The sequence below is a fragment of the Balaenoptera acutorostrata genome, chromosome 2 (genome assembly GCF_949987535.1).
Source record: "Balaenoptera acutorostrata chromosome 2, mBalAcu1.1, whole genome shotgun sequence".
NCBI lineage: Eukaryota > Metazoa > Chordata > Mammalia > Artiodactyla > Balaenopteridae > Balaenoptera > Balaenoptera acutorostrata.
Genome location: NC_080065.1, coordinates 44,307,433 through 44,328,851, shown reverse-complemented (window position 1 = coordinate 44,328,851; position 21,419 = coordinate 44,307,433). Strand labels below are relative to the sequence as shown.

Genomic DNA, 21,419 nt, shown 5'->3' with positions numbered 1-21,419 from the left:
TCGACCTTGATGAAAGCTATTTCAGTGGAATGGTGGATACAAAAATAGATTACACTGAGCTGAGGAGTGCATGGGAGGTCACGATCTGGAAAAAGCCAGGTGCAGATAAATCTTTTACATACTAGTGAATAAAATACTGTAAATAAACAGACAAAATCTAAGATGCTCTAATAATCCAGGAAGAGGAACTAGAATATAGGTAAGATTTATGAAAGGAGGGGGGAAAAGAGGTGGGGAAGAAAGAAAGGAATAAGAACTAAAAGAAAGAAGTCACAAAAGAAAGAATAATAATGATGATGTTAATGACGATGATAATTTTGTTGTTACAATTTATTAGGCCTTAGCATATGCTGCGCACTGCCCCAAGCACTTTATATACTTTATGAAACAGATTATTATGTCCAATTTACAGAACAGAAAACAGGCATAAAGTAGACACAGAGCAAGAAATGTCAGAGGTGGCACTCAAATGTCGGTAAAGTTGACTCTAAAACATGTGCTCCTAACTACTGTATTAACTGATGTGATGGCTCCAATAGAGTATTTCAAGTACGAAAAAGCTAAGAATGGCAGAATTAGCCAGAAGCTAATTAGCTAAGAAACTAAGAATTAGCCTGGCAGCATGGCTAATATCGGGAGTTAAGAGAAAATCTCTGGAAAGCAGTTCTTCCCAAGCTAGAGTCAAGGACACTAAGTAAAGAGATTTTAAGGGAGTTGGCCACATCAACAGTTTGAACTCAAAACCAAAAGATTAAATTGGGGACCAAAATAAAAACTTGAGCCCTAAAGAGGGGCCATTTACAAGCAGTAACTAAGATGTACTTAAACCATTAACTTCAGCAGCAGCAGAATACCAATGTTTTAAGTCTCAACTGAAGGAAAAGAAAACTGAAATTTGTGAAATAACCCCAGATGCACATTGTATCCATACCACTACTAACTATGCACTAACATGGTATGCTGAAACACGTTAATAAGATGGACAACAAGGCTACCACCAAGGTAATCAGAGAAGACAGTGGGACAGGAGCAAGAGCCTAAAAGATAGCAGTAGAAAAAAGTTCTCAAAACTCCCATTAAATCATTTAGACAGTGTCAGTGAAAGGAAAATATATGCTCACCCAGAGAATGAGATCAACTAGGTTACTGGCCACTAGTACCTGTTACATTCTCAAATTCAAAGAAAACTCTGTAGGTTGTTGACCTTTGTCTGCTGGGATGTTACAGTCACTGGTCAACTGGTACACAATACGGGAGTATTATCCCATCATGAATTCTTTAAACATGGAATTGTTCTCTTCCCTAGAGAACTTCTATTATTATTTACAGTTAAATGAGTTGTAAAACCTCAGTGTCCTGATCCTTTGTCATGTCCTTCAGAATATTGGTGAATAAAGCAAATTCTAATAAATATGAGTTATTTACAACCCTAGGAATAGATTAAACTATAATATAATTATCAATAGACCACCTAAAATGAGATCATTCACTTTCATGAAATGAAATAACATACATAAAGCAATTACCACAGTGCCTAAGTGTTCAATAAATTATAGATATTAGAATTCTTGGGACTTCCCTGGTGGTCCAGTGGTTAAGACTCCGCACTCCCAATGCAGGGGGTCCAGGTTCGATCCCTGGTCGGGGAACTAAAATCCCACATACTACAACTAAGCCTGCACGCTGCAACTACTGAGCCCACAAGCCGCAACCAGAGAAGCCCACGCACCGCAACGAAGACCCAGTATAGCCAAAAATAAATAAATAAATTAAAATGTTAAAAAACTTTAAAAAAATAAATAAAAAGAATTCTTATTAGCAACTCCCCTCCCCCCAAAAAAGGTTGCAGAGACTCTTGAGTTATAAGGAAGCCTATAACTGATACCTTTGGTGCTCACATTACATTCCTTTGGCCCATTTTTCTTTTCAGTCACAGCTATAGAAGCTCAGACTCGGGTCATCATCCAGTATCCCACCTGAAGTGAACCCATTATGCCTGAGGGTCTTCAGGAGCACTAGTATAGCTCAGACTACAGAGCTAACACCTTCAACCAAAGGGAAATGAGAACCAGTAGATAAATGTTCAAGCCTTCCAGCTTTCAAATGGATAATACTGAAAGGCATTCTGTATGCTTAGGAGATTCCAGTGGAACTGACCCTCTTACTGCTTACTCACTGCAGCAATCTCAATTATCACCCTTTTCCTTCCTTCCCTGTCTCACTCCAGAGCTCCTCACTTCTAGTTCCTATGTCAACTCTCAAATAAACCACCTATACCCATGTCTTGGTCTCATACTCTTCTTTGGGAAATGCCAATCTAAGACAAAGCCCATGCACAAGATCCTAAGAAATGATCACCTATCCTTGGATTGAACACTTTTACCCTAACACATTCATCCTCAGAGCAGATGTTCCAAGGGCATACATCCTATTAAAGTGTAGAATTGCAGTCTTGGAGACTAGAAAAGAACTACAAGTATTTATCGAATGAGTGAGCAAACTTAGCAAGCAAAACCCCAGAGTTCTTTAAGAAAAAGGTAAGAGATCAGTCTATACAATATATACAAACATTATTTGTTCCCTAAAGATACTGCAATATAAAATGTTTCTGGTTCTTGGGACTTCCCTGGTAGCGCAGTGGTTAAGAATCCACCTGCCAATGCAGGGGACATGGGTTCGATCCCTGGTCCGGGAAGATCCCACGTGTCGCAGAGCAACTAAGCCCGCGCGCCACAACTACTGAAGCCCGCGTGCCTAGAGCTTGTGCTCTGCAACAAGAGAAGCCACTGCAACGGGAAGCCCTCGCACAGCAACGAAGAGTAGCCCCCTCTCGCAGCAATTACAGAAAGCCCGCGCACAGCAACGAAGACCCAACGCAACCAAAAAATAAAAAATAAATGAATAAATAAAATATTCCTGGTTCTTAATTTTTGTTCAAGGGGCCCAGCTTTCATTACAACCGACTTCCAGAGTTTCTATAACCTATATGCATATGATACAACAGCATAAGTACAATTACAAACAAGGGCTATATCATAGTAAACCCTTAGTCTGTTTAATCTGACTCAATTGAGTATTCCCCCAAGACTTTTTTTAATAAATTTATTTATTTTATTTATTTATTTTTGGCTGCATTGGGTCTTCGTTGCTACGCGCAGACTTTCTCTAGTTGCGGCGAGCGGGGGGCTACTCTTCGTTGTGGTGCACGGGCTTCTCATTGTGGTGGCTTCTCTTGTTGCAGAGCACATGGGCTCTAGGTGTGTGGGCTTCAGTGGTTGTGGCATGCGGGGTCAGTAGTTGTGGCTCACGGGCTCTAGAGCGCAGGCTTAGTAGTTGTGGCATATGGGCTTAGTTGCTCCACAGCATGTGGGATCCTCCCGGACCAGGGCTCGAACCCGTGTCCCATACATTGGCAGGCGGGCTCTTAACCACTGTGCCACCAGGGAAGCCCTCCCCCAAGATTTTTAAAACTTGGTACCAAAGAAAGGGATTTTCAGTCCCTCCCTCGTGATAAAGCTACGAGATACAAGCCTGAAAAAAACTTCAGTTTTTCAGTGTTAAATAGCTGAACACTATTGTGTTCCATCAGCTGTGATATCTGCCACATCAAAGAAAACAAGCTGAAGCAGTAGCTGACAAATGGCAGAGACAAATTAGAGAGACAGCCTAGTAGCTTTCTAGCTCTGACCCCTGGGACCAGTTAGCAGTACCCTTGCCCTTTTCATTGCTTGATAATACCAATATAAACCAATTTCATCTTCTTGTCTATGCTAGTCGTTTGAGTTTCTAGGTTTCTGTCACTTGCAACTGAGAACGGTCTACACAAGAGCTAGTATAAACAAAACGTCGTATAAGATCTAATGCTCTCTATGGAAGGGCTACAAAGCCTGGGATCCATGAATCCCCTGGAAATGTAACTCTTGATTTTATATATTTGAGTGTATACATCTCTAGAAGGAAGTCACCAACACTTCCATCAGTTACTCAAAATAAATCTCTGACTCCTACACCCTCTCAAAGAAATTAAGATTTATTGGTTGGTGGTCTAAAACAGTGACTCAATGTATTTTTCTGCCCATTTACATGGGCAACAAATTTCCGTCTTTTATTAAATGTCATAATTTTCAACCAAGGGCACATGTATTTTCTTTGAAACCCTTCCTCTGGCCCATTTCTAAGATTCTTCCTCCTACCACAGTTGAGAATCAATGGTTTAGAATCTGATTCTGTGAAGAACTTTTTGGGGGTCACCTTTTAGATCTTTTAAATCTATTCAGATGTGCTAAAATGCAAGAAATATTAGAATTTAGCTTTTAAATAATTCATCCTAGGCTGGCTGGCCCTGGTAAGATGTAGTAAGCACACTCTATCCTGTCTCTCCCACTGAATACAACCATAAATTCTGGACACAATGCTTGGAAAAGCTATTTGAACACTGAAAAGTAAATAGCAAGCAGATCAGGGAAGATTACCAGAATTCAAAGTATCACTCAACCAGAGACGAGTTTACCATATTTTTTCCCTCCAGTAGCCCTTGCCTGAACTTAATGAAACTGGAAACCTAGAAACGAGCACTTCTGGAGGAGAAGCATTCTGTCCCAAGAAGCTAGAAAGGGAACTAACAGAAATGTTTGAGTGGGAAATCACCCATTTTTTTCTCTTTTCTTTGTTTTCTCATGCACCAAGCGGTAGGCAATCCTACAGCTTCCACACATGGAAACCTGCAAGAGCCAAGAACTAGAGGGAAGGAAACCTTCTTCTCCATTCATTGAAGTTGTGATTTTAAGAAGGTAGGACCAACACCTACTGCTTTTTTGGTTTTTTTCTCTCTCTGTCCCCTCATCCCTTAGCCCCTGATGCAAATGTAACTGTAGGACTGCACTACAGAACAAGGTAGCAAGAGCCACAAGTTTCTAGATGGAAACTAAAAAGGGAAACCCCATGGAATCGGGTCTTCAGAACATAATGGACTTAAACTAGAAATCAGAAACAGAAAGATGAGAGGAAAAATCTCCAAATTCTTGGAAATTAAAACATTTCTAAATAATCCATGCATCAAAAAGGAAGTCTGGAGGGAAATAAGATATTTTGAACCAAAAGATAATAAAATACAACATATCAAAATTTGTGGGATGGAACTAAAGCAATTCAAAAGAAAACAGAAGATGAAGAAGTCCTTCCTAGCTCATGTTATGAGTCCAGTATTATACCCTGATATCGAAACAAAAATAGAACAAAAAAAGAAAACTACAACCAATATCCTTCATAGATATAGATGTAAAAATCCTCAACAAAGTATTAGCAAATCAAACACAGAAGTATATAAAAAGAATTAAATAACACAACCAAGTGGGATTTATCCTGAGAATGCAAGGCTGCTTCAGTATTTGAAAAATCAACATAATTCAACATATTGACAGGCTAAAGAAGAAAAACCATAATAATATATCATTGATACAGAAAAGGCATTAGATAAAATATAACATCCATTCATGATTAAAAACTATTAGCGGGGGCTTCCCTGGTGGCGCAGTGGTTGAGAATCTGCCTGCCAATGCAGGGGACACGGGTTCGAGCCCTGGTCTGGGAAGATCCCACATGCCGCGGAGCAACTAGGCCCATGAGCCACAACTACTGAGCCTGCGTGTCTAGAGCCCGTGCTCTGCAACAAGAGAGGCCACGATAGTGAGAGACCGGCACATCGCAATGAAGAGTGGCCCCCGCTTGCCCCAACTAGAGGAAGCCCTCGCACAGAAATGAAGACCCAACACAGCCAAAATAAATTAATTAATTTAAAAAAAAAAAAAACTATTAGCAATCTAGGAGTAGAAACTTCCTCAATCTGATAAAAGGCTTTTCTACCAAAAAAATCTTTAGCTAACATTATATTTAACGGTGAAAAACTGAAAGCTTTCCCTTAAGATCAGTAAATGGCAAGAATGTCTACTGTCACCACCCTTGTTTAACACTTCTGGAAACCAAAAAGAAACAAAGGTATAGAGATTGGACAGAATAAATAAACTGTCCTTACTCACATACTACATGATTACCTACTTAAAAAATCCCCAAGAATCTACAAAATACATAAAAAACTAACAAATGAATATAGCAAGGTTGCCTGCAAAGTCAAACACACAAAAATCAGTCCTATTTCTATATATGGCAATGTACAATTACAAACTGAAATTTTAAAAAACAAGGCTATTTACCATAGCTCCCCCAAACTGAGATATGTAGGCATAAATCTAACAGAACATACAGGATCTGCAGATTCAAAACTACGAAACACTGATGAAAGAAATCAATAAATAAATGAAGAGACGTCCATATATATGGACTGGAAGGCTCAGCACAGTAAAAATGACAACTCTCCTCAAATTAGTCTATAGATCTAAAACAACACCAACCAAAACCTCAGAAGGATTTTTCAGAGATATGGATAAAAATGATTCTAAAATTTAGACAAAATGGCCAAGGAACTAGAATAGCTAAAAAATTTTTGAAAAACAAGAATGAAATTGGAAGAATCACAACTCCTCAATTACAATACATTAACTATAAAGCTATAGTAATCAAGACTATGTGGTATTGGCAAACGGATTTAGATCAATGGAACAGACCCAGACAAATATAGTCAACTGATTACTGACAAAGGCCCCAAAGCAATTCAGTGGTAAAAGAATAGTCTTTACAATAAATGGTGTTGGAACAAATATACGTCCATATGCAAAAAAAAATTAAGCTCAACTTAAATCTCACACTTTATATAAAAATTCACTCAACATGGATCATAGATTTGAATAAAAAGATTTCAAAACTTCAAGAAGAAAACAGAGGAAAAAATCTTCATGTCCTGGGGTTAGGCAAAGAGTTCTTTGATATGACAACAAAAGTACAGTCCATAAGAGACAAAAACTGGTGAACTTTATCAATATTAAAAACTTTTACTCTCTGAAAGATACTGTTAAAAGAATGAAAAGAAAAGCTACAGATGGGGAGAAAATATTTGCAAACTACATATCTAACAAAGATCTTATATTCAGAATATTTTAAGAACTCTCAAAGCTCAACAATAAGAAAATAAACAACCCAACTTAAAAACTGGCAAAAGACATAACAGACACTTCACCTCAATATTATTAGCCATTAGGGAAATACATATTAAAACCACATGAGTTATCCATGATGGAAATGCAAATCAAAACCACCAGATACCACTTCATACTCACTAGGATGGTTATAATAAAGATGGTAATAACGAGTGTTGGCAAGACTGTGAAGCCAATGGAACCCTCATTCACTGCTGGTGGGAATGTAAAGTGGTGCAGACACTTTGGAAAGAGTCTGGCAGTTACTCAGAGGGCTAAACACAGAGTTATCATATTGTCCAGCAATTCAACCCCTCCGTATATACCTAAAAGAATGAAAACCTGTGTCACACAAAAACTTGTACACAAATGTTCACAGAACGTTATTCATACTAGCCAAAAAGTGAAAACAGCCCCACTGTCCATCAACTTGTGGATAAAGTGTGATATGTCCATTCAATAGAACATTATTCATCAATAAAAAAGAATCAAGTATTGATACATGCTACAACTTGGTTAAACCTTGAAAACATTAAGAGAAGCCAGTCACAAAAGATCACATATGATTCTCTTTGTATGAAATGTCCAGAGTAGGCAAACCTAAAAGACAGAAAGCAGATTGGTGGTTGCCTAGGGCTAGGGGAAGGGAGAAACAGGGAGTGACAGCTAATGAGCACAGGATTTTTTCTTGGGAGTGATAGAAATGTTCTAAAATTGACTGTGAATGGTTGCACAACTCTGTGAATATACTAAAAACCATCAAATCATACATTTTATATGAATGAATTATATGGTAATTATATCTCAATAAAGTTGTTATAAAAAACACAATGGGGGCTTCCCTGGTGGCGCAGTGGTTGAGAATCTGCCTGCTAATGCAGGGGACACGGGTTCAAGCCCTGGTCTGGGAAGATCTCACATGCCGTGGAGCAACTAGGCCCGTGAGCCACAACTGCTGAGCCTGCGCGTCTGGAGCCTGTGCTCCACAACAGGAGAGGCCGCGATAGTGAGAGGCCCGCGCACCGCGATGAAGAGTGGCCCCCGCTTGCCACAACTAGAGAAAGCCCTCGCACAGAAACAAAGACCCAACACAACCAAAAAAATAATAATAAATAAATAAATAAATAAAAACTGACGTTAGAAAGAATAAAGCTTGATTGTTAAAAAAAAACAAAACAAAACACATTGAATTATCGTTAGACACCAATTAAAATGGCTAAATTTAAAAATACTGACAATACCAATGTTAATAAGGATGCAGAGCAACTAAATTTCCATACATTGCTGCTGGAATAGCAAAATGGTATGACTACTCTGAAAAACAGTTTATAAAGTTGAAATATATTACCTACGGCCCAGAAATCTCCCTCCTGGGTATCTACTCTAGAGAAATGAAATCATGTTTACATAAAATCCTGTACACAGATGTTTAAAGTGGCTCTATTTACCACTGTCAAAAACTGGAAAAAACTGAAATGTTCTTCAAGGGGTAAATGGATAAACTGTGGTATATCCAAACAATGGAATATGATTTAGCAATAAAGAGAATGAACTATTGATACACACAACTTAGAAGAATCTCAAAGGCATTATGTTAAGTGAAAGAAACCAATCTTCACAAGGTTGTATACCATATGGTTCCATTTATATTACAGTCTCAAAATTACAAAACTATGGAGATGAAGAAAAGATTATTTGTTGCCAGAGATTACAAGGGTAGGGAGGGACTCTTTTGGGGTGGAGTCTTTTGGGGTGAAGTCCTTTGGTATTCTGTACCCTGATTATTGAGATGGTTACACAAATCTATACATTTGTTAAAATTCTAAAAACTGTTCACCAAAATGAAAATAGTGGATTTTTCTTTATAATTTTAAAAATTAAAAAATGTTAAATCCAATTGAGAGTCAATGCTTTTCTTTAATTTGGTTTAAATTCACTAGACTACCACTTCTGATCATCTCATTTAGTTTAAAATACAGTATATAGTTCAAAGAAAGATACTGAAAAAATGAAATTCATCCTAAGGAGTACCAAGAGGTAATAAATCTGGTCATTAATTACGGGTAAACAAACTAGACATGCTAAGCCTGGAGCACAGACTCAGAAGGAGAATGACCAATGACAAATGTCTTCAATTATCTGAAGAGCTGACATGTGCACGAGAGTTAGAATTTTTCCATATAATATTAAAGAGAAACTTCATTTACCAGTGAGCCTAAAAATATAGAGGGTCTTCTAGGGCTACCAGTAATTCACCATATATTCCTCAACTGCTAGATAATCAAGAAGCAGGAAGTTCTGGAGATCCTTGCATTAAACAAAGGGTCAGACAGGATGATCCAAGAGTTTTCTTCCACCTCAAACATTATATGAATCTATGAATTATAACTTCTACAGTTAACCTACCAAAGTAGAAGACACCGAACATCTAAAAAGGTATCCCTTCCTGCCAAAATATCACCTTTCATTGCATAAAAATATTAAATAGTACTCTAAGTTACAAATTTTTAAAAAGACCAAATAAATTCAAAATCTTAACAAAAGCCTTATTAAGACCCATTTTATTTCTCCAAACCTCATTTGTACTAAGGATATTAAAATTAAATTCAAATTACTAATGTCTAATTAAATCTAATTTCATTAGACTTAAGAGACAAAAGTTATAAATATAAATTTCATGCAAACTTCTATAAGTATATTGAAGAAATTTCTTGAAAAAGAAGTACTCTTTCCACACAAAGGGTGGTAGTCCTCAAAAGAGCCAAAACATCTGTATTCACTTTAAAGCTCATCAAGACAGACTGACATTTTTAGGAGAAGCATATGGCTTGCTGAACAGTCATCTAGAACAGGATCTTTTGTCTAGTAAACCCTATTCAAGGACCATTTACTTATGTATGGAGTGGCTGAATAAAGAAAAGAACATATTTTTAAGTCCTAGAAAACACAAAGAAATAAACTCTTCATCTAGCTATGTTAAGGATACAGCAAAACACATTAGAAAAGCAGCCAGATCTTTACTTCAGAGACAGTGCTCTCAACATCTGAAATAATTCTAAGAAATCACTGAAACAAAAGAACTCTAGAAAAGCTTTCTTAGAGAACTATATCCAGCCAAAGACCACCTCCCTAAAAAAGGCATTTCCATTTTAAAGGATAAAACACTTTCTTCTTAAAACTCTGAAGGGCAGAGTTCAACAGCTGCGCTATATTAAACCTGAGCCCTTCCAAAAGGAAGAACAAGAGTCTCTGGAGAGCGAGTAACATGGCCTGCTTTCTCCAAAATTATCAAAATGCCTGCTTTGCCTCAAAGGAAAGTTTCTCCAAGAAAAAGCCTCTATACTATACATGGGTGAAAAACAAAACTTAGATTAGGAAAACATGCAAAAATAGAAGCATTTGTTTCTGGAAATCTCCTCCACCTAAGGCAAAATGCATTTTGAAGTCCTTCAAGACATAGCATGGAAACTATTAAACAAAAAAAACCAAAAACAGTAGTTTTCAGCCCTAGCTTCCCTTCAGAATCACTATAGAGCTAGGTCTCAACCTAAATTTACTGAACCAATATATACTGGGACCAAGGCATCTGAATTATTTATGCACACAGCAAGTGATTCTGATGCACAGCAAGGGTTTAAAAACAACTGAACTGGAGCATGATCCCATAGAGGAAAAATTAAGTCTAGTGAGTAAAGACAAGAAGGAAAAGTCACATTTGAGCAACTAACTAGTTCTAAAGAACCTAAGGTTGTACACACCTACTAAAATACTCAGTAACAAACAGAGAATTTGAAACAGAAATTCTGAATTGTTCTCATGCCATTACTTAAAGGACAAAAGTCTTAGAACAGTTTGCTAAAATATGCAAATATTTAGATGAAAGTTGTTATGAAGAATGTGATCACTGCAAAGGTTCCATCAGGGTCTCTGGATACTGCAAACCGAAAAAAAGAAAAGTTATAATAAGAGCTCATGTATTATATGTATTATCTGTCAACCTTTAAAAAGTTCAAGGCTTTAATCACAACAAAGTAAATTTCAGCCATTATCAAAGCTTTATTAAGCCTACTTCATTTTACACAAAATTCAACCAGGTTTTACTTGCTTGGTATTCAAATACATGATAAACGAAAAGTGGCAATGGAACTGCTAAAGGGGAGCAGACCAGTCAAGGAAGGATACAAAAACACTATTAAAAAGTAGACACAAGAACTCAGAAAGCACAGCAGACACTTGATAGTTTTTAAAGGCAGCAGAATACGGTAACTCTATTTCCTAATGATCACTAGAGTAAAGAAAAAGAAAAATATGTTCAGTATATCTTGTTTAATACATACCTTACACGTATTTTGTTTAAGAGGGTAAGAAAGTATAATAATCAAGTTACCTATACAAAGTCTCTCATCAAAAATAATTACAAAATTTAGGGGAAAAAATCCTTACCACAAAAATAACCACAAAAAACCCTAATTCCTCAATTGGAGACTCTAGCTGTATAAAAGGAACGATGGAATGAAAGTAAAGAGCATCAGATAGTCTTTTAAATAAAGAATATACCTTGAGGGGAGGGACAGACTGGGAGTTTGGGACTGACATGTACACACTGCTATATTTAAAATAGATAACCAACAAGGACCTACTGTATAGCACAGGGAACTCTGCCCAATATTCTGTAATAACCTAAATGGGAAAAGAATTTGCAAAAGAATAGATATATGTATATGTATAACTGAATCACTTTGCTATACACCTGAAACTAATAGAACATTGTTAAACAACTATACTCCAACATAAAATAATATATATATATATATATATATATATATATATATATATATATATATACACCTTGCTAAAAGGAAAACAGAAGACACTGAGGTTTTAATTTACTATTATCAGACATAATATTTCTCTCTGCAGAAGTCAACATATTCCTTTAAATTGCTAAGTCAGACTATTTCCTAGTAATGTAAACTTAAAATCTGTTTCTTTGTCTGAAAAATGAGAATAAAAACATGTGAGTTGTAGGATTACTGTGAGAAATGGGATAACAAAGGTAACGTCCTTGGCACAGTGGCTAATACACAGTGAGAAATAAATGTTAGCTGCCATTATTAATTTGTACTCAGAATAAACATCATAAAAATGATTCTCGGGGCTTCCCTGGTGGCGCAGTGGTTGAGAATCTGCCTGCCAATGCAGGGGACACGGGTTCGAGCCCTCGTCTGGGAAGATCCCACATGCCACGGAGCAACTGGGCCCGTGAGCCACAATTACTGAGCCTGCGCGTCTGGAGCCTGTGCTCCGCAACAAGAGAGGCCGCGATGGTGAGAGGCCCGCGCACCGCGATGAAGAGTGGTCCCCACTTGCCTCAACTGGAGAAAGCCCTCGCACAGAAACGAAGACTCAACACAGTCATAAATAAATAAATAAATAAAAGAACGTGAATTTCTAAAAAAAAAAATGATTCTCAGTGTTCACCAAAGGATATATTTTAGAAGCTTTTCCATTTGAAATGGTCTTATTCTGCATTCACCCCACACCCAGAGACCTCTCTAAAATGTATTATACAGGAATCAAGTTGCCCCATCTTTCTTCATTAAGTCCCATGTATTATCAACTTTTAAAAACTTCATGTAAAGTAGCTTGCACACAGCAAGTCTAATAATCACATTTAGTTACTATTATTCCTGAAGAGCTCTCATGTTCTGTGAGTACCCTTTCTCAAATTAAATTCATTTCCACCTCTGTTTTAAATTTGAAAACAAAAGAGGAATCAGGACACTTGTCAAAGAAGTGCTTGAGTACAAAAAAAAATCTATTTAGGGACTTTCCTGGTGGCGCAGTGGTTAAGAATCCGCCTGCCAATGCAGGGGACACAGGTTCAATCCCTGGTCCAGGAAGATCCCACATGCCGCAGAGCAACTAAGCCCGTGCGCCACAACTACTGAGCCTGCGCTCTAGAGCCCATGAGCCACAACTACTGAGCCCACATGCCACAACTACTGAAGCCCGTGCACCTAGGGCCTGTGCTCCACAACAAGAGAAGGCACCACAATGAGAAGCTCGTGCACCACAACGAAGAGTAGCCTCCACTCGCCACAACCAGAGAAAAGCCCGCGCGCAGCAACGAAAACCCAACATAGCCAAAAATAAATAAATTTATTAAAGAAAAAAAAACCTGCTCATTTTCAAGTGTGTGTGTGCACGTTCACGTGTGTGTAGAAGAGTCAGTATAGGTTGTTATGCTGAGGCAGCCAACAACCCAAACAACTTCGTGGCTTATGACAAAGTTTGTTTCTTAGTCACTTTACATTTTATATAACCTATAAGAATCAGCTTCTGCTTTCCTCCATGTTATCTTTATTCCAGGATCTAGGCTGAAAGAAAAGACCCCACCAGGGACAGCAGAGGAAAAAATGACATGGCAAAACAGGGGATAGCTCTTGGAGCTTCTGCTTGACATGGTATAACATTCCTGGTTAACATTTCATTGGTCAAGGGACTTTCCTGGTGCTCCAGTGGTTAAGAATCTGACTTCCAATGCAGATTACACAGGTTCGATCCCTGGTCCGGAACTAAGATCCCACATGCCGCGGGGCAACTAATCCCACGTGCGGCAACTACTGAGCCCACGTGCCACAACTAGAGAGCCCACGCGCTACAACTACAGAGCCCATGCCCTCTGGAGCCCATGCGCCACAACTAGAGAGAAGGCCATGCACCACAACTAGAGAGAAGCCCATGCACCACAACTAGAGAGAAGCCCGCGCACCACAACTAGAGAGGAGCGAGCCCACGCGCCGCAACGAAAGATCCCCCGTGCCACAACTAAGACCCGATGCAGCCAAAAATAAATAAATAATTAATTTAAAAAAAAAAAAGGCGGGGAGAGGAGATGGACCCCTTGAAAAAAAAAATTTCATTGGTCAAAACAAGTCACTTGGCCAATGGGGTGGTGATGTATAATCCTGTCACAGGGAATGGAAATTAATATTATAAATAATAGTACCATCTACCACGATATCCACCATCGAGACTAAAGAAAAGAAAAATATTCAGGCTATTCAAACCAATAATAAAATCAGCATTTATTTAGGTAAGGTTTACTATGTGCCAAGACATTATTCTAATATTTACTAGTGTTAAAATATTTAAATCAACAAAGATGTCTGCTACTGATGAAAACAGACCAACTAATTATGGGTATTTTTTAATGAGGAAAATAAGCAAAACAATGAAACCTATTAGAAAACACATTAGAAACACTGAAAGCTCACAAAACTTGGCTTTGATATGTTCCAGACAGCAAAACGTAGCTGCCCTTCAGAGGAATTTGTTTATCCACCTTATCTAAAGCAGAAGCCAACCTACTGATTTTAAATGTCCTAAATGTTTTTCAAATTAGGGCTGAGACAGTCTCTTAGCAAGGTGTAATACACACAGAACTCTTATCAAACTTAGTGCCTCTTACTCATTGAAGGTTCCTGCAGACTCATATTCATACTGGCTTATCTAACGCTGAAAAAGGAAACATAGCAACAAAATACAGCCAGAGACTGGAGCACAAAATAGGCCTCACAAAAAGGTCCCATACACTCAGTCCCCACCAGTATTAATTAACACCCTCTGAAGACCCTAAGGAGCTATATTTGAGGTAAACACAAGACTCAGTCCAATTGAGAAGTGATAGAACAGGGCTAGGTGAGATAAGTATGCATGAATAGGTTAAAGAAAACAAAAACACTGTATCACATGTCCTGAGTCCCAAGTATTGCTATTTTGAAATAGAGTGCCATTTTATCTGATTTTAGATTAATATCCTAAATAGTTAAACTTACCCTGGACAATCCCTTAGGAAAGTCAGGGAAACTAAGAATAAATGTAGGCCATATATCCGGGGTTGTCCCCGCTCTCCTTCAGCCCAGGGAAGTAAGAAGCATGTGGAAACAGACTCACTCTAAAGCAGGATCTCAGCAACTAGATCAGCTGAATCAACTACACTGTTTAAACAATTTTTCCTCTTTCTTGTGTGTACACATTGTTGGGTTTTTTGGTTTCCTCTTTGGTTTTTTTACTGATATACTAAAGTTAAACTCATGCAAGTTAGTGTAGCAGTTAACTGCTTCTTTCCTTCTGCCGATAGCTCCTTTTCTTCAATATTTGTATTTGTTCACTACTCCCTTCCTTATCAAGGGCCTTACTGATTCTATCCCCCTTCATTTCACGCAAGTGATCTGAAATGTCACATCATTTGCAAATATTTTCTAAGCAATACAATAAAGTGAATTTTAGATGCAGATGTCCCCATTCATTGGCTCTCTTTCCACGCTCTACCTCTTCAGATCCTCGTTACTCTCAAAACATAATGTGAAGAGAGTGCTTAAGGACGAAAAGCAAATAATATCTAAGAGAGACGCGCCATAAATTTCTCTCAAGGTGAAGTGAACAACATAAGCTCTTCGGGTAAAAAAGGTGGTAAAGAAAGCAAATAAATGTATCGTTTCACTTGAGCTTAAAATGCGTTTTCCTTGGCTTTTAAGTTTTTTAAAGTCTGAAACAAAGGTCATCTTACATGATTTAAAATTTTATTTTCAAATCTCTTTTAACACATTTGCAAGCAGAAACTCTTTAAATGCGGATAAGTAGTACTAATTACCAAAGTTTCCAAAATCTAGTATCTTAACTTCGACAACTATAAATTGCTAACAAAATGGCTGTGACTTAGACATACATCCATGTCTTGATTAGCCATGGACCCTTCAAATTTGTTCTCAGTTCTAGGAGTACCGTGAACTTCTCGGGAATGCAAAATTAATGCCCACAGTATCTAGGAGAATAAGAACTAACCTTGGTCACCTCTATTCTAGACCTAAGTCAACCAGTGGAGTATCTTACCTTAGAGAAATACTCATGGGTAGAACAGTTAACTGTTGTACAGACTTACCTTTCCCCAATCTTAGCATTCTTATTTTTCAATGACACTATATTATGTATACATCGCTCTATTATTGCCTTCGAGACTTTTCATAAGCCACTGACATCATCTTTCCCATCCATCATCCACTATTTAAAACCTTAATAAAACTTACCTCCAAAAATCCTTTCTAATTAATTCCAGTTCTAACTCTCTGTATTCCCTTTATGTTTAACATAACACTAAACTAATTAGCGTTTCACTAGACCCTCTTTTCAATTTTTAACCACTCCCATTCCTCCCGCCCCTTCACATCTGTCCATCCACTCTTTCCATCGCTGTTCTAAGCACTCATGTAGAAGATACTGAACATAAGCCCTGGTTAGTATTTATACTAACAAGCTGTGAAGATAGCAATGGAACAAAATAATTCTTCGCAGACAAAAATGCTAGAATGTGTGTGTGCGCGCGCGTGCGCGCTCATGCTGTTGTGTTAGTACTATAATAAAGTCAGGAAAATTCAGAAAAATAGGGAAATGGAGGGTTAAGTAACGCAGTCGAAAAAGAAATCACCATCACAAAAATGCTTCAAGGCAAAACAATGAACGACAACAATCTCTGAATTACTGTATTACTGTGAGGCTTTAATAAAATTCTGGATGGGAAAACTCCCGGCATTACCACCAGTCTTTTAAAAATTACTTTCCATGGGGAGGGTGGGAGGGAGGGAGATGCAAGAGGGAAGAGAAATGGGAACATATTGTATATGTATAACAGATTCACTTTGTTATAAAGCAGATGCTAACACACTATTGTAAGGCAATTATACTTCAATAAAGATGTTTGAAAAAAAAAAAAAATTACTTTCCAGTACTACTAGTAGTGATATTTTTACTAACGTTGAATTCCAACCAAGTTTTCCTCCCAAGCAGCCTGATAAATAAAAGAATCTTTCAGTGCAGAAACCCAATCAATATCACCTAAAGCCGTGGAAGGGGAGGGAGTGATTTAACCCTCCAGTAAAGACTGGAGTGATGGGCAAACAGGTAAAAAATGAAGGGGTGCGGAAAGTGGGGAGAAAAATGAGTGAGACTCCGCCCCCTCTCTCTGGGGGCTCGGCTCTTAGCTCCGGAGACAGCCCCACTCCACATACCCCTCACAGCAGCAGTCCAAGTTTCCAAGAAACCAGAGGTACTCCTCCCCCCCTCCCCGCATTCACGCCCCCGCTGGCCTGGCCAAGCTTCCCCAGGTCGCAGCTAGTCCCAAATCCGCCCGCCCTCTCCCGAGCAAAGGGTCAGCAGAGGACGTTTTCCCGAGGCCTTCTCCGGGACCCAGCAGCAGAGACCTCCGCAAAAGTGGAGAGACCCGAGAAGCTTGAAGAAGCCTCACAATGCTGTTACCTGCTCGGAACCTTGGAAACGGAAACGGCAGCTACAGCCGCTGCCCTTCTCCCCCGCAACGCTTGCCTCAGCGCCACTGACATTGAGACCGCCGCCATCTTGCTGCAGGCAAACACTAGGACGGATCACCGCAAGGGACAAACTTCCTTCGTTTTCAAGCCAATAGAACCGCAATGCAACGGAGTGGGTTTTTTGGGTTAATTTTATCCTTGTTTGGTGTTTTGTTAAATAATGGAGTTTAGAAAAGAGGGGAAACGTTTGGTTGAAAGAGATAAGAAGGAAAGTGGACGGAAGAAAAATGCAGAAGTGCATTAAGTGTAAAGATCATCCTCATAAAGTAAAATCCTTTTTTGTTGTTAAGGACTGGTTACTTAGCAGTTAATGAAGAGACCAAAAGAAAACACTTGAAAGTTTAAACACCTGCAACTCATAATTTTTTCAAAGGACTCAATATTTAGGGCTGAGCCCACTGGAAGAGCCAGAGGGCTCGTTGGGTTCTTGAGAACCTTAAGTAGTACTTTTCCAAAGTGTTGCCAGATTAAGTTTGCAAGACCTCAGGAAAGGGCTGTATTCAGTTTGGTGTTCTGTAGTTGATAGTTATAATGATCATATTTTCCAAATGAAAAATCTAGACACATGGCCTGGCAAAGGATTATATTTTTGATGTGTGTATTTATATGAAAAACTAACGGAACATAATATTTTATATCACTCTTTTCCCAGTAAATCCTGAATGTGTGATCATAACCCATAGATACCAGACATATAAAACAAAAATTATCTTCTGAGGCGATTGTTGGAAACATGTTTGTATTGTGGGCTACTGACCTTAAGAACAATGATTAACTGTGGCTTATAAAATGAAAAGCAGACTACTTTGTGGGGTTTGTTATTTAAAAGATTTTTTTTTAGAGTTAGAACGTTGCTGCTTTTAAAATTAAGCAAGTTAAAACGTAACCTTTATTAAAAGAATAGGATTAACAGGAGGTTGGGGAATGCCTTGGTTTTGCATTAAGGCCAATTAAAAGAAAACTCAATACATAGGGAAAAGGGGAAAAGAAAGAGATTGAGCACCATAGCACCTAGCACCAAAGAGAGAGAAAGCCATGTCCAGGAAAAGAGGAAATGCACAGAAAGATGAAAGGAGAGATGTCTCAGAGGGAATTTTCTTTTAAACTTTTAATTTTGAAATAGATTTCACAGGAAGTTGCAAAAACAGTACAGAGAGATCTTGTGTACCCTTCACCCAGTTTCCCCCATTGATTACATCTTATATAATTACTGTACAGTATCTAAGCTAGGAAACCGACATTGATATAAAGTGTTTATATGGTCCTATGTCATTCTATCACGTGTCAATTCATGAAACCACGAACACAATCGAGATACAGACCTATTCCATCACCACAAAAATTTCCCCTGGTGCTACTCTGTCACAATAGTACCCACCTCCCAACCCCTGGCCACCACTACTGTTTCCATTTTTATAATTTTGTATTTCAAGAATGTTATATAATGGAATCTTGCAGTATATGACTTTTTGAAATTGGCTTCTTTCAGTCAGCATAATGCCATTGAGATCCATCCAAGTTATTGCATTTAATCCCTTTTTATTGCTGAGTAGTGTTCCATGGTGTATTAGTCCAGATGCTGCCAAAAAACAAAACTAATAGTATATATATCTGAACTACCACAATTTGATTAACCATTCACCTGTTGCAGAATATTTTGGTTGTTTCCCATTTGGGGCTATTACAAATAAAACTGCTATGAGCAATCATGTACAGGTTTGTGTGTGGACATAAATTTTCATTTCTCTGGGATAAATCCTCAAAAGTGCAATGTATATTTAGTTTTTTAAGAAAACTGCTAAACTATTTTCCAGAAAAGCTGTACCATTTTTCATCCCCACCAGCAATGTATGAGATCCAGTTTCTCCGTATCCCTGCCAGCATTTGGTATTGTCACTATTTTTAATTTCAGTTCACCTAACATAAATAATAGGTGTGTAGTGATATGTCATCATGGTCTTAATTTGTATTCCTCTAATGGCTAATGATGTTGAATATCTTTTCATGTGCTTATTTGCCTTTATGAATATTCTATTCGGTTAAATGTCTCATTTTGCCCATTTTCTAGTTGCATTATTTGTTTTTTACTGTTACATTTTGTCTTTATATATTCCAGATATGAGTCTTTCATTAAATATGTGGTTCACAAATATTTTTTCCTATCTGTAGCTTGTCTTTTCATCCTCTTTACAGGGTGTGTTGCTAAGTAAATGTTTTTAATGTTGATGAAGTCCAGTTTAGTCATTTTTAAACTTATGGATTATGCTTTCTTTTGCTTCCGTGTTTTACTTATTTATTTTTGTTGCATTATAATTAACATATAATATTATGTTAGTTTCAAGTGTGTAACATAGTAATTCAATACTTTTGTACGTTATGAAATGATTATAGCAAGAAGACCGCTTAATATCTGTCACTGTACAAAGTTGTTAGAATATTATTGACCAAATTCCCTATGTGTACATTATATCCTGACTTAGTTATTTTATAGCTGGAAGTTTGTACCTCTTAATCCCCTTCACCTATTTTGTCTGTTCCCCCTCCCCACTCCCTTTTGGCAAGCACCAGTTTGTTCTCTGTATCTATGAGTCTGTTTTTGTTTTGTTTTGTTTGTGCATTTGTTTTGTATTTTAGATTACACATGTAAGTGAAATCACATAGTATTTGTTTTTCTCTGTCTGACTTATTTCACTTAGCATAATACCCTCCAGGTCCATCCATGTTATTGCAAATGGCAAGATTTCATTATTGTTTATGGCTGAGTAATATTCCATTGTATATATATAGACCACATCTTCTTTATCCATTCATCTATGGATGGCCACATAGGTTGCTTTCATGTCTTGCTTATTGTAAATCTTGCTGCAGTGAACATGGGGTGCATGTATCTTTTCAAATTAGCACTTTAATTTTCTTTGGATAAATACCCAGAAGTTGAATTGCTGGATCATATGGTAGTTCTATCTTTAGTTTCTTGAGGAACCTCCATACTGTTTTCCATGGCTTTCTAATTTACACTCCCACCAGCAGTGCACAAAGATTCCCTCTTCTTTGTACCCATGCCAACACGTTGTTTCTTGTTCTTTTATGTGGATTGTGCTTTTGGTGTCTTGTCTAGGTACTGTTCACCAACCCTACGTCCTGAAGATTTTCTCCTATGTTTTCTTCTAAAGGTTTTTTAGCTTCGCCTTTTACATTTAAGTCTATGATCCTCTCTGAGTTCGTTTTTTTTTTTTTTTAAAGGTTTTTATTTATTTATTTATTTATTTATTTAATTTATGGCTGTGTTGGGTCTTCGTTTCTGTGCGAGGGCTTTCTCTAGTTGCGGCAAGTGGGGGCCAATCCTCATCGCGGTGCGCGGGCCTCCCACCACCGCGGCCCCTCCTGCTGCGGAGCATAGACTCCAGACGCGCAGGCTCAGCAATTGTGGCCCACGGGCCCAGTTGCTCCGCGGCATGTGGGACCCTCCCAGACCAGGGCTCGAACCCGTGTCCCCTGCACCGGCAGGCAGACTCCCAACCACTGCGCCACCAGGGAAGCCCTGAGTTCGTTTTTGAGTTAAGTTTTTAGTTAATACGGTGTGAATTGTAGGTCAAAGTTCAGTTTTTTACCTGTGGATATCGAATTGTTTCAGCAATATATGTTGAAAAGACTGTTCTTCTCTCATCGAATTGCTTTTGTACCTTTGTCAAAAAATCAGTTGGCTGTGCTTATGTGTGGCTATTTCTGGGTTCTCTATTTGGGGGGATTTTAAGGCCAAGGTGGCTTTGATTTTAGATTAAATTTTTATAAATATGTTTTCTTTTTTAAGGAGAAACTTATGATCCGTCCGAATGTTCATAAGGACAACTTACTATAGCCCTGCTTCTAGTCCTATTGATCGAAAGCCAACCTCTCCACGTACCACCTACTCCAGTCCCTTCCTTCTATGAGCTTGCAGTCC

General features: G+C 38.1%; 1 protein-coding gene across 3 annotated transcripts in view; it reads right to left on the bottom strand.

Moving 5' to 3' along the window:
• The window catches only part of NDUFS4 (NADH:ubiquinone oxidoreductase subunit S4), a 124,343-nt gene extending 106,815 nt beyond the window's left edge, over positions 1–17,528 (bottom strand). For all 3 annotated transcript variants that reach the window (XM_007195579.2, XM_007195581.3, XM_007195580.2), the window contains exon 1: positions 17,406–17,528. In XM_007195579.2, the coding sequence (XP_007195641.1) occupies positions 17,406–17,503 (98 nt within the window). In that variant the 5' untranslated portion in view covers positions 17,504–17,528. The remainder of the gene's footprint in view (positions 1–17,405) is intronic.
• Positions 17,529–21,419: the final 3,891 nt, after the last annotated feature.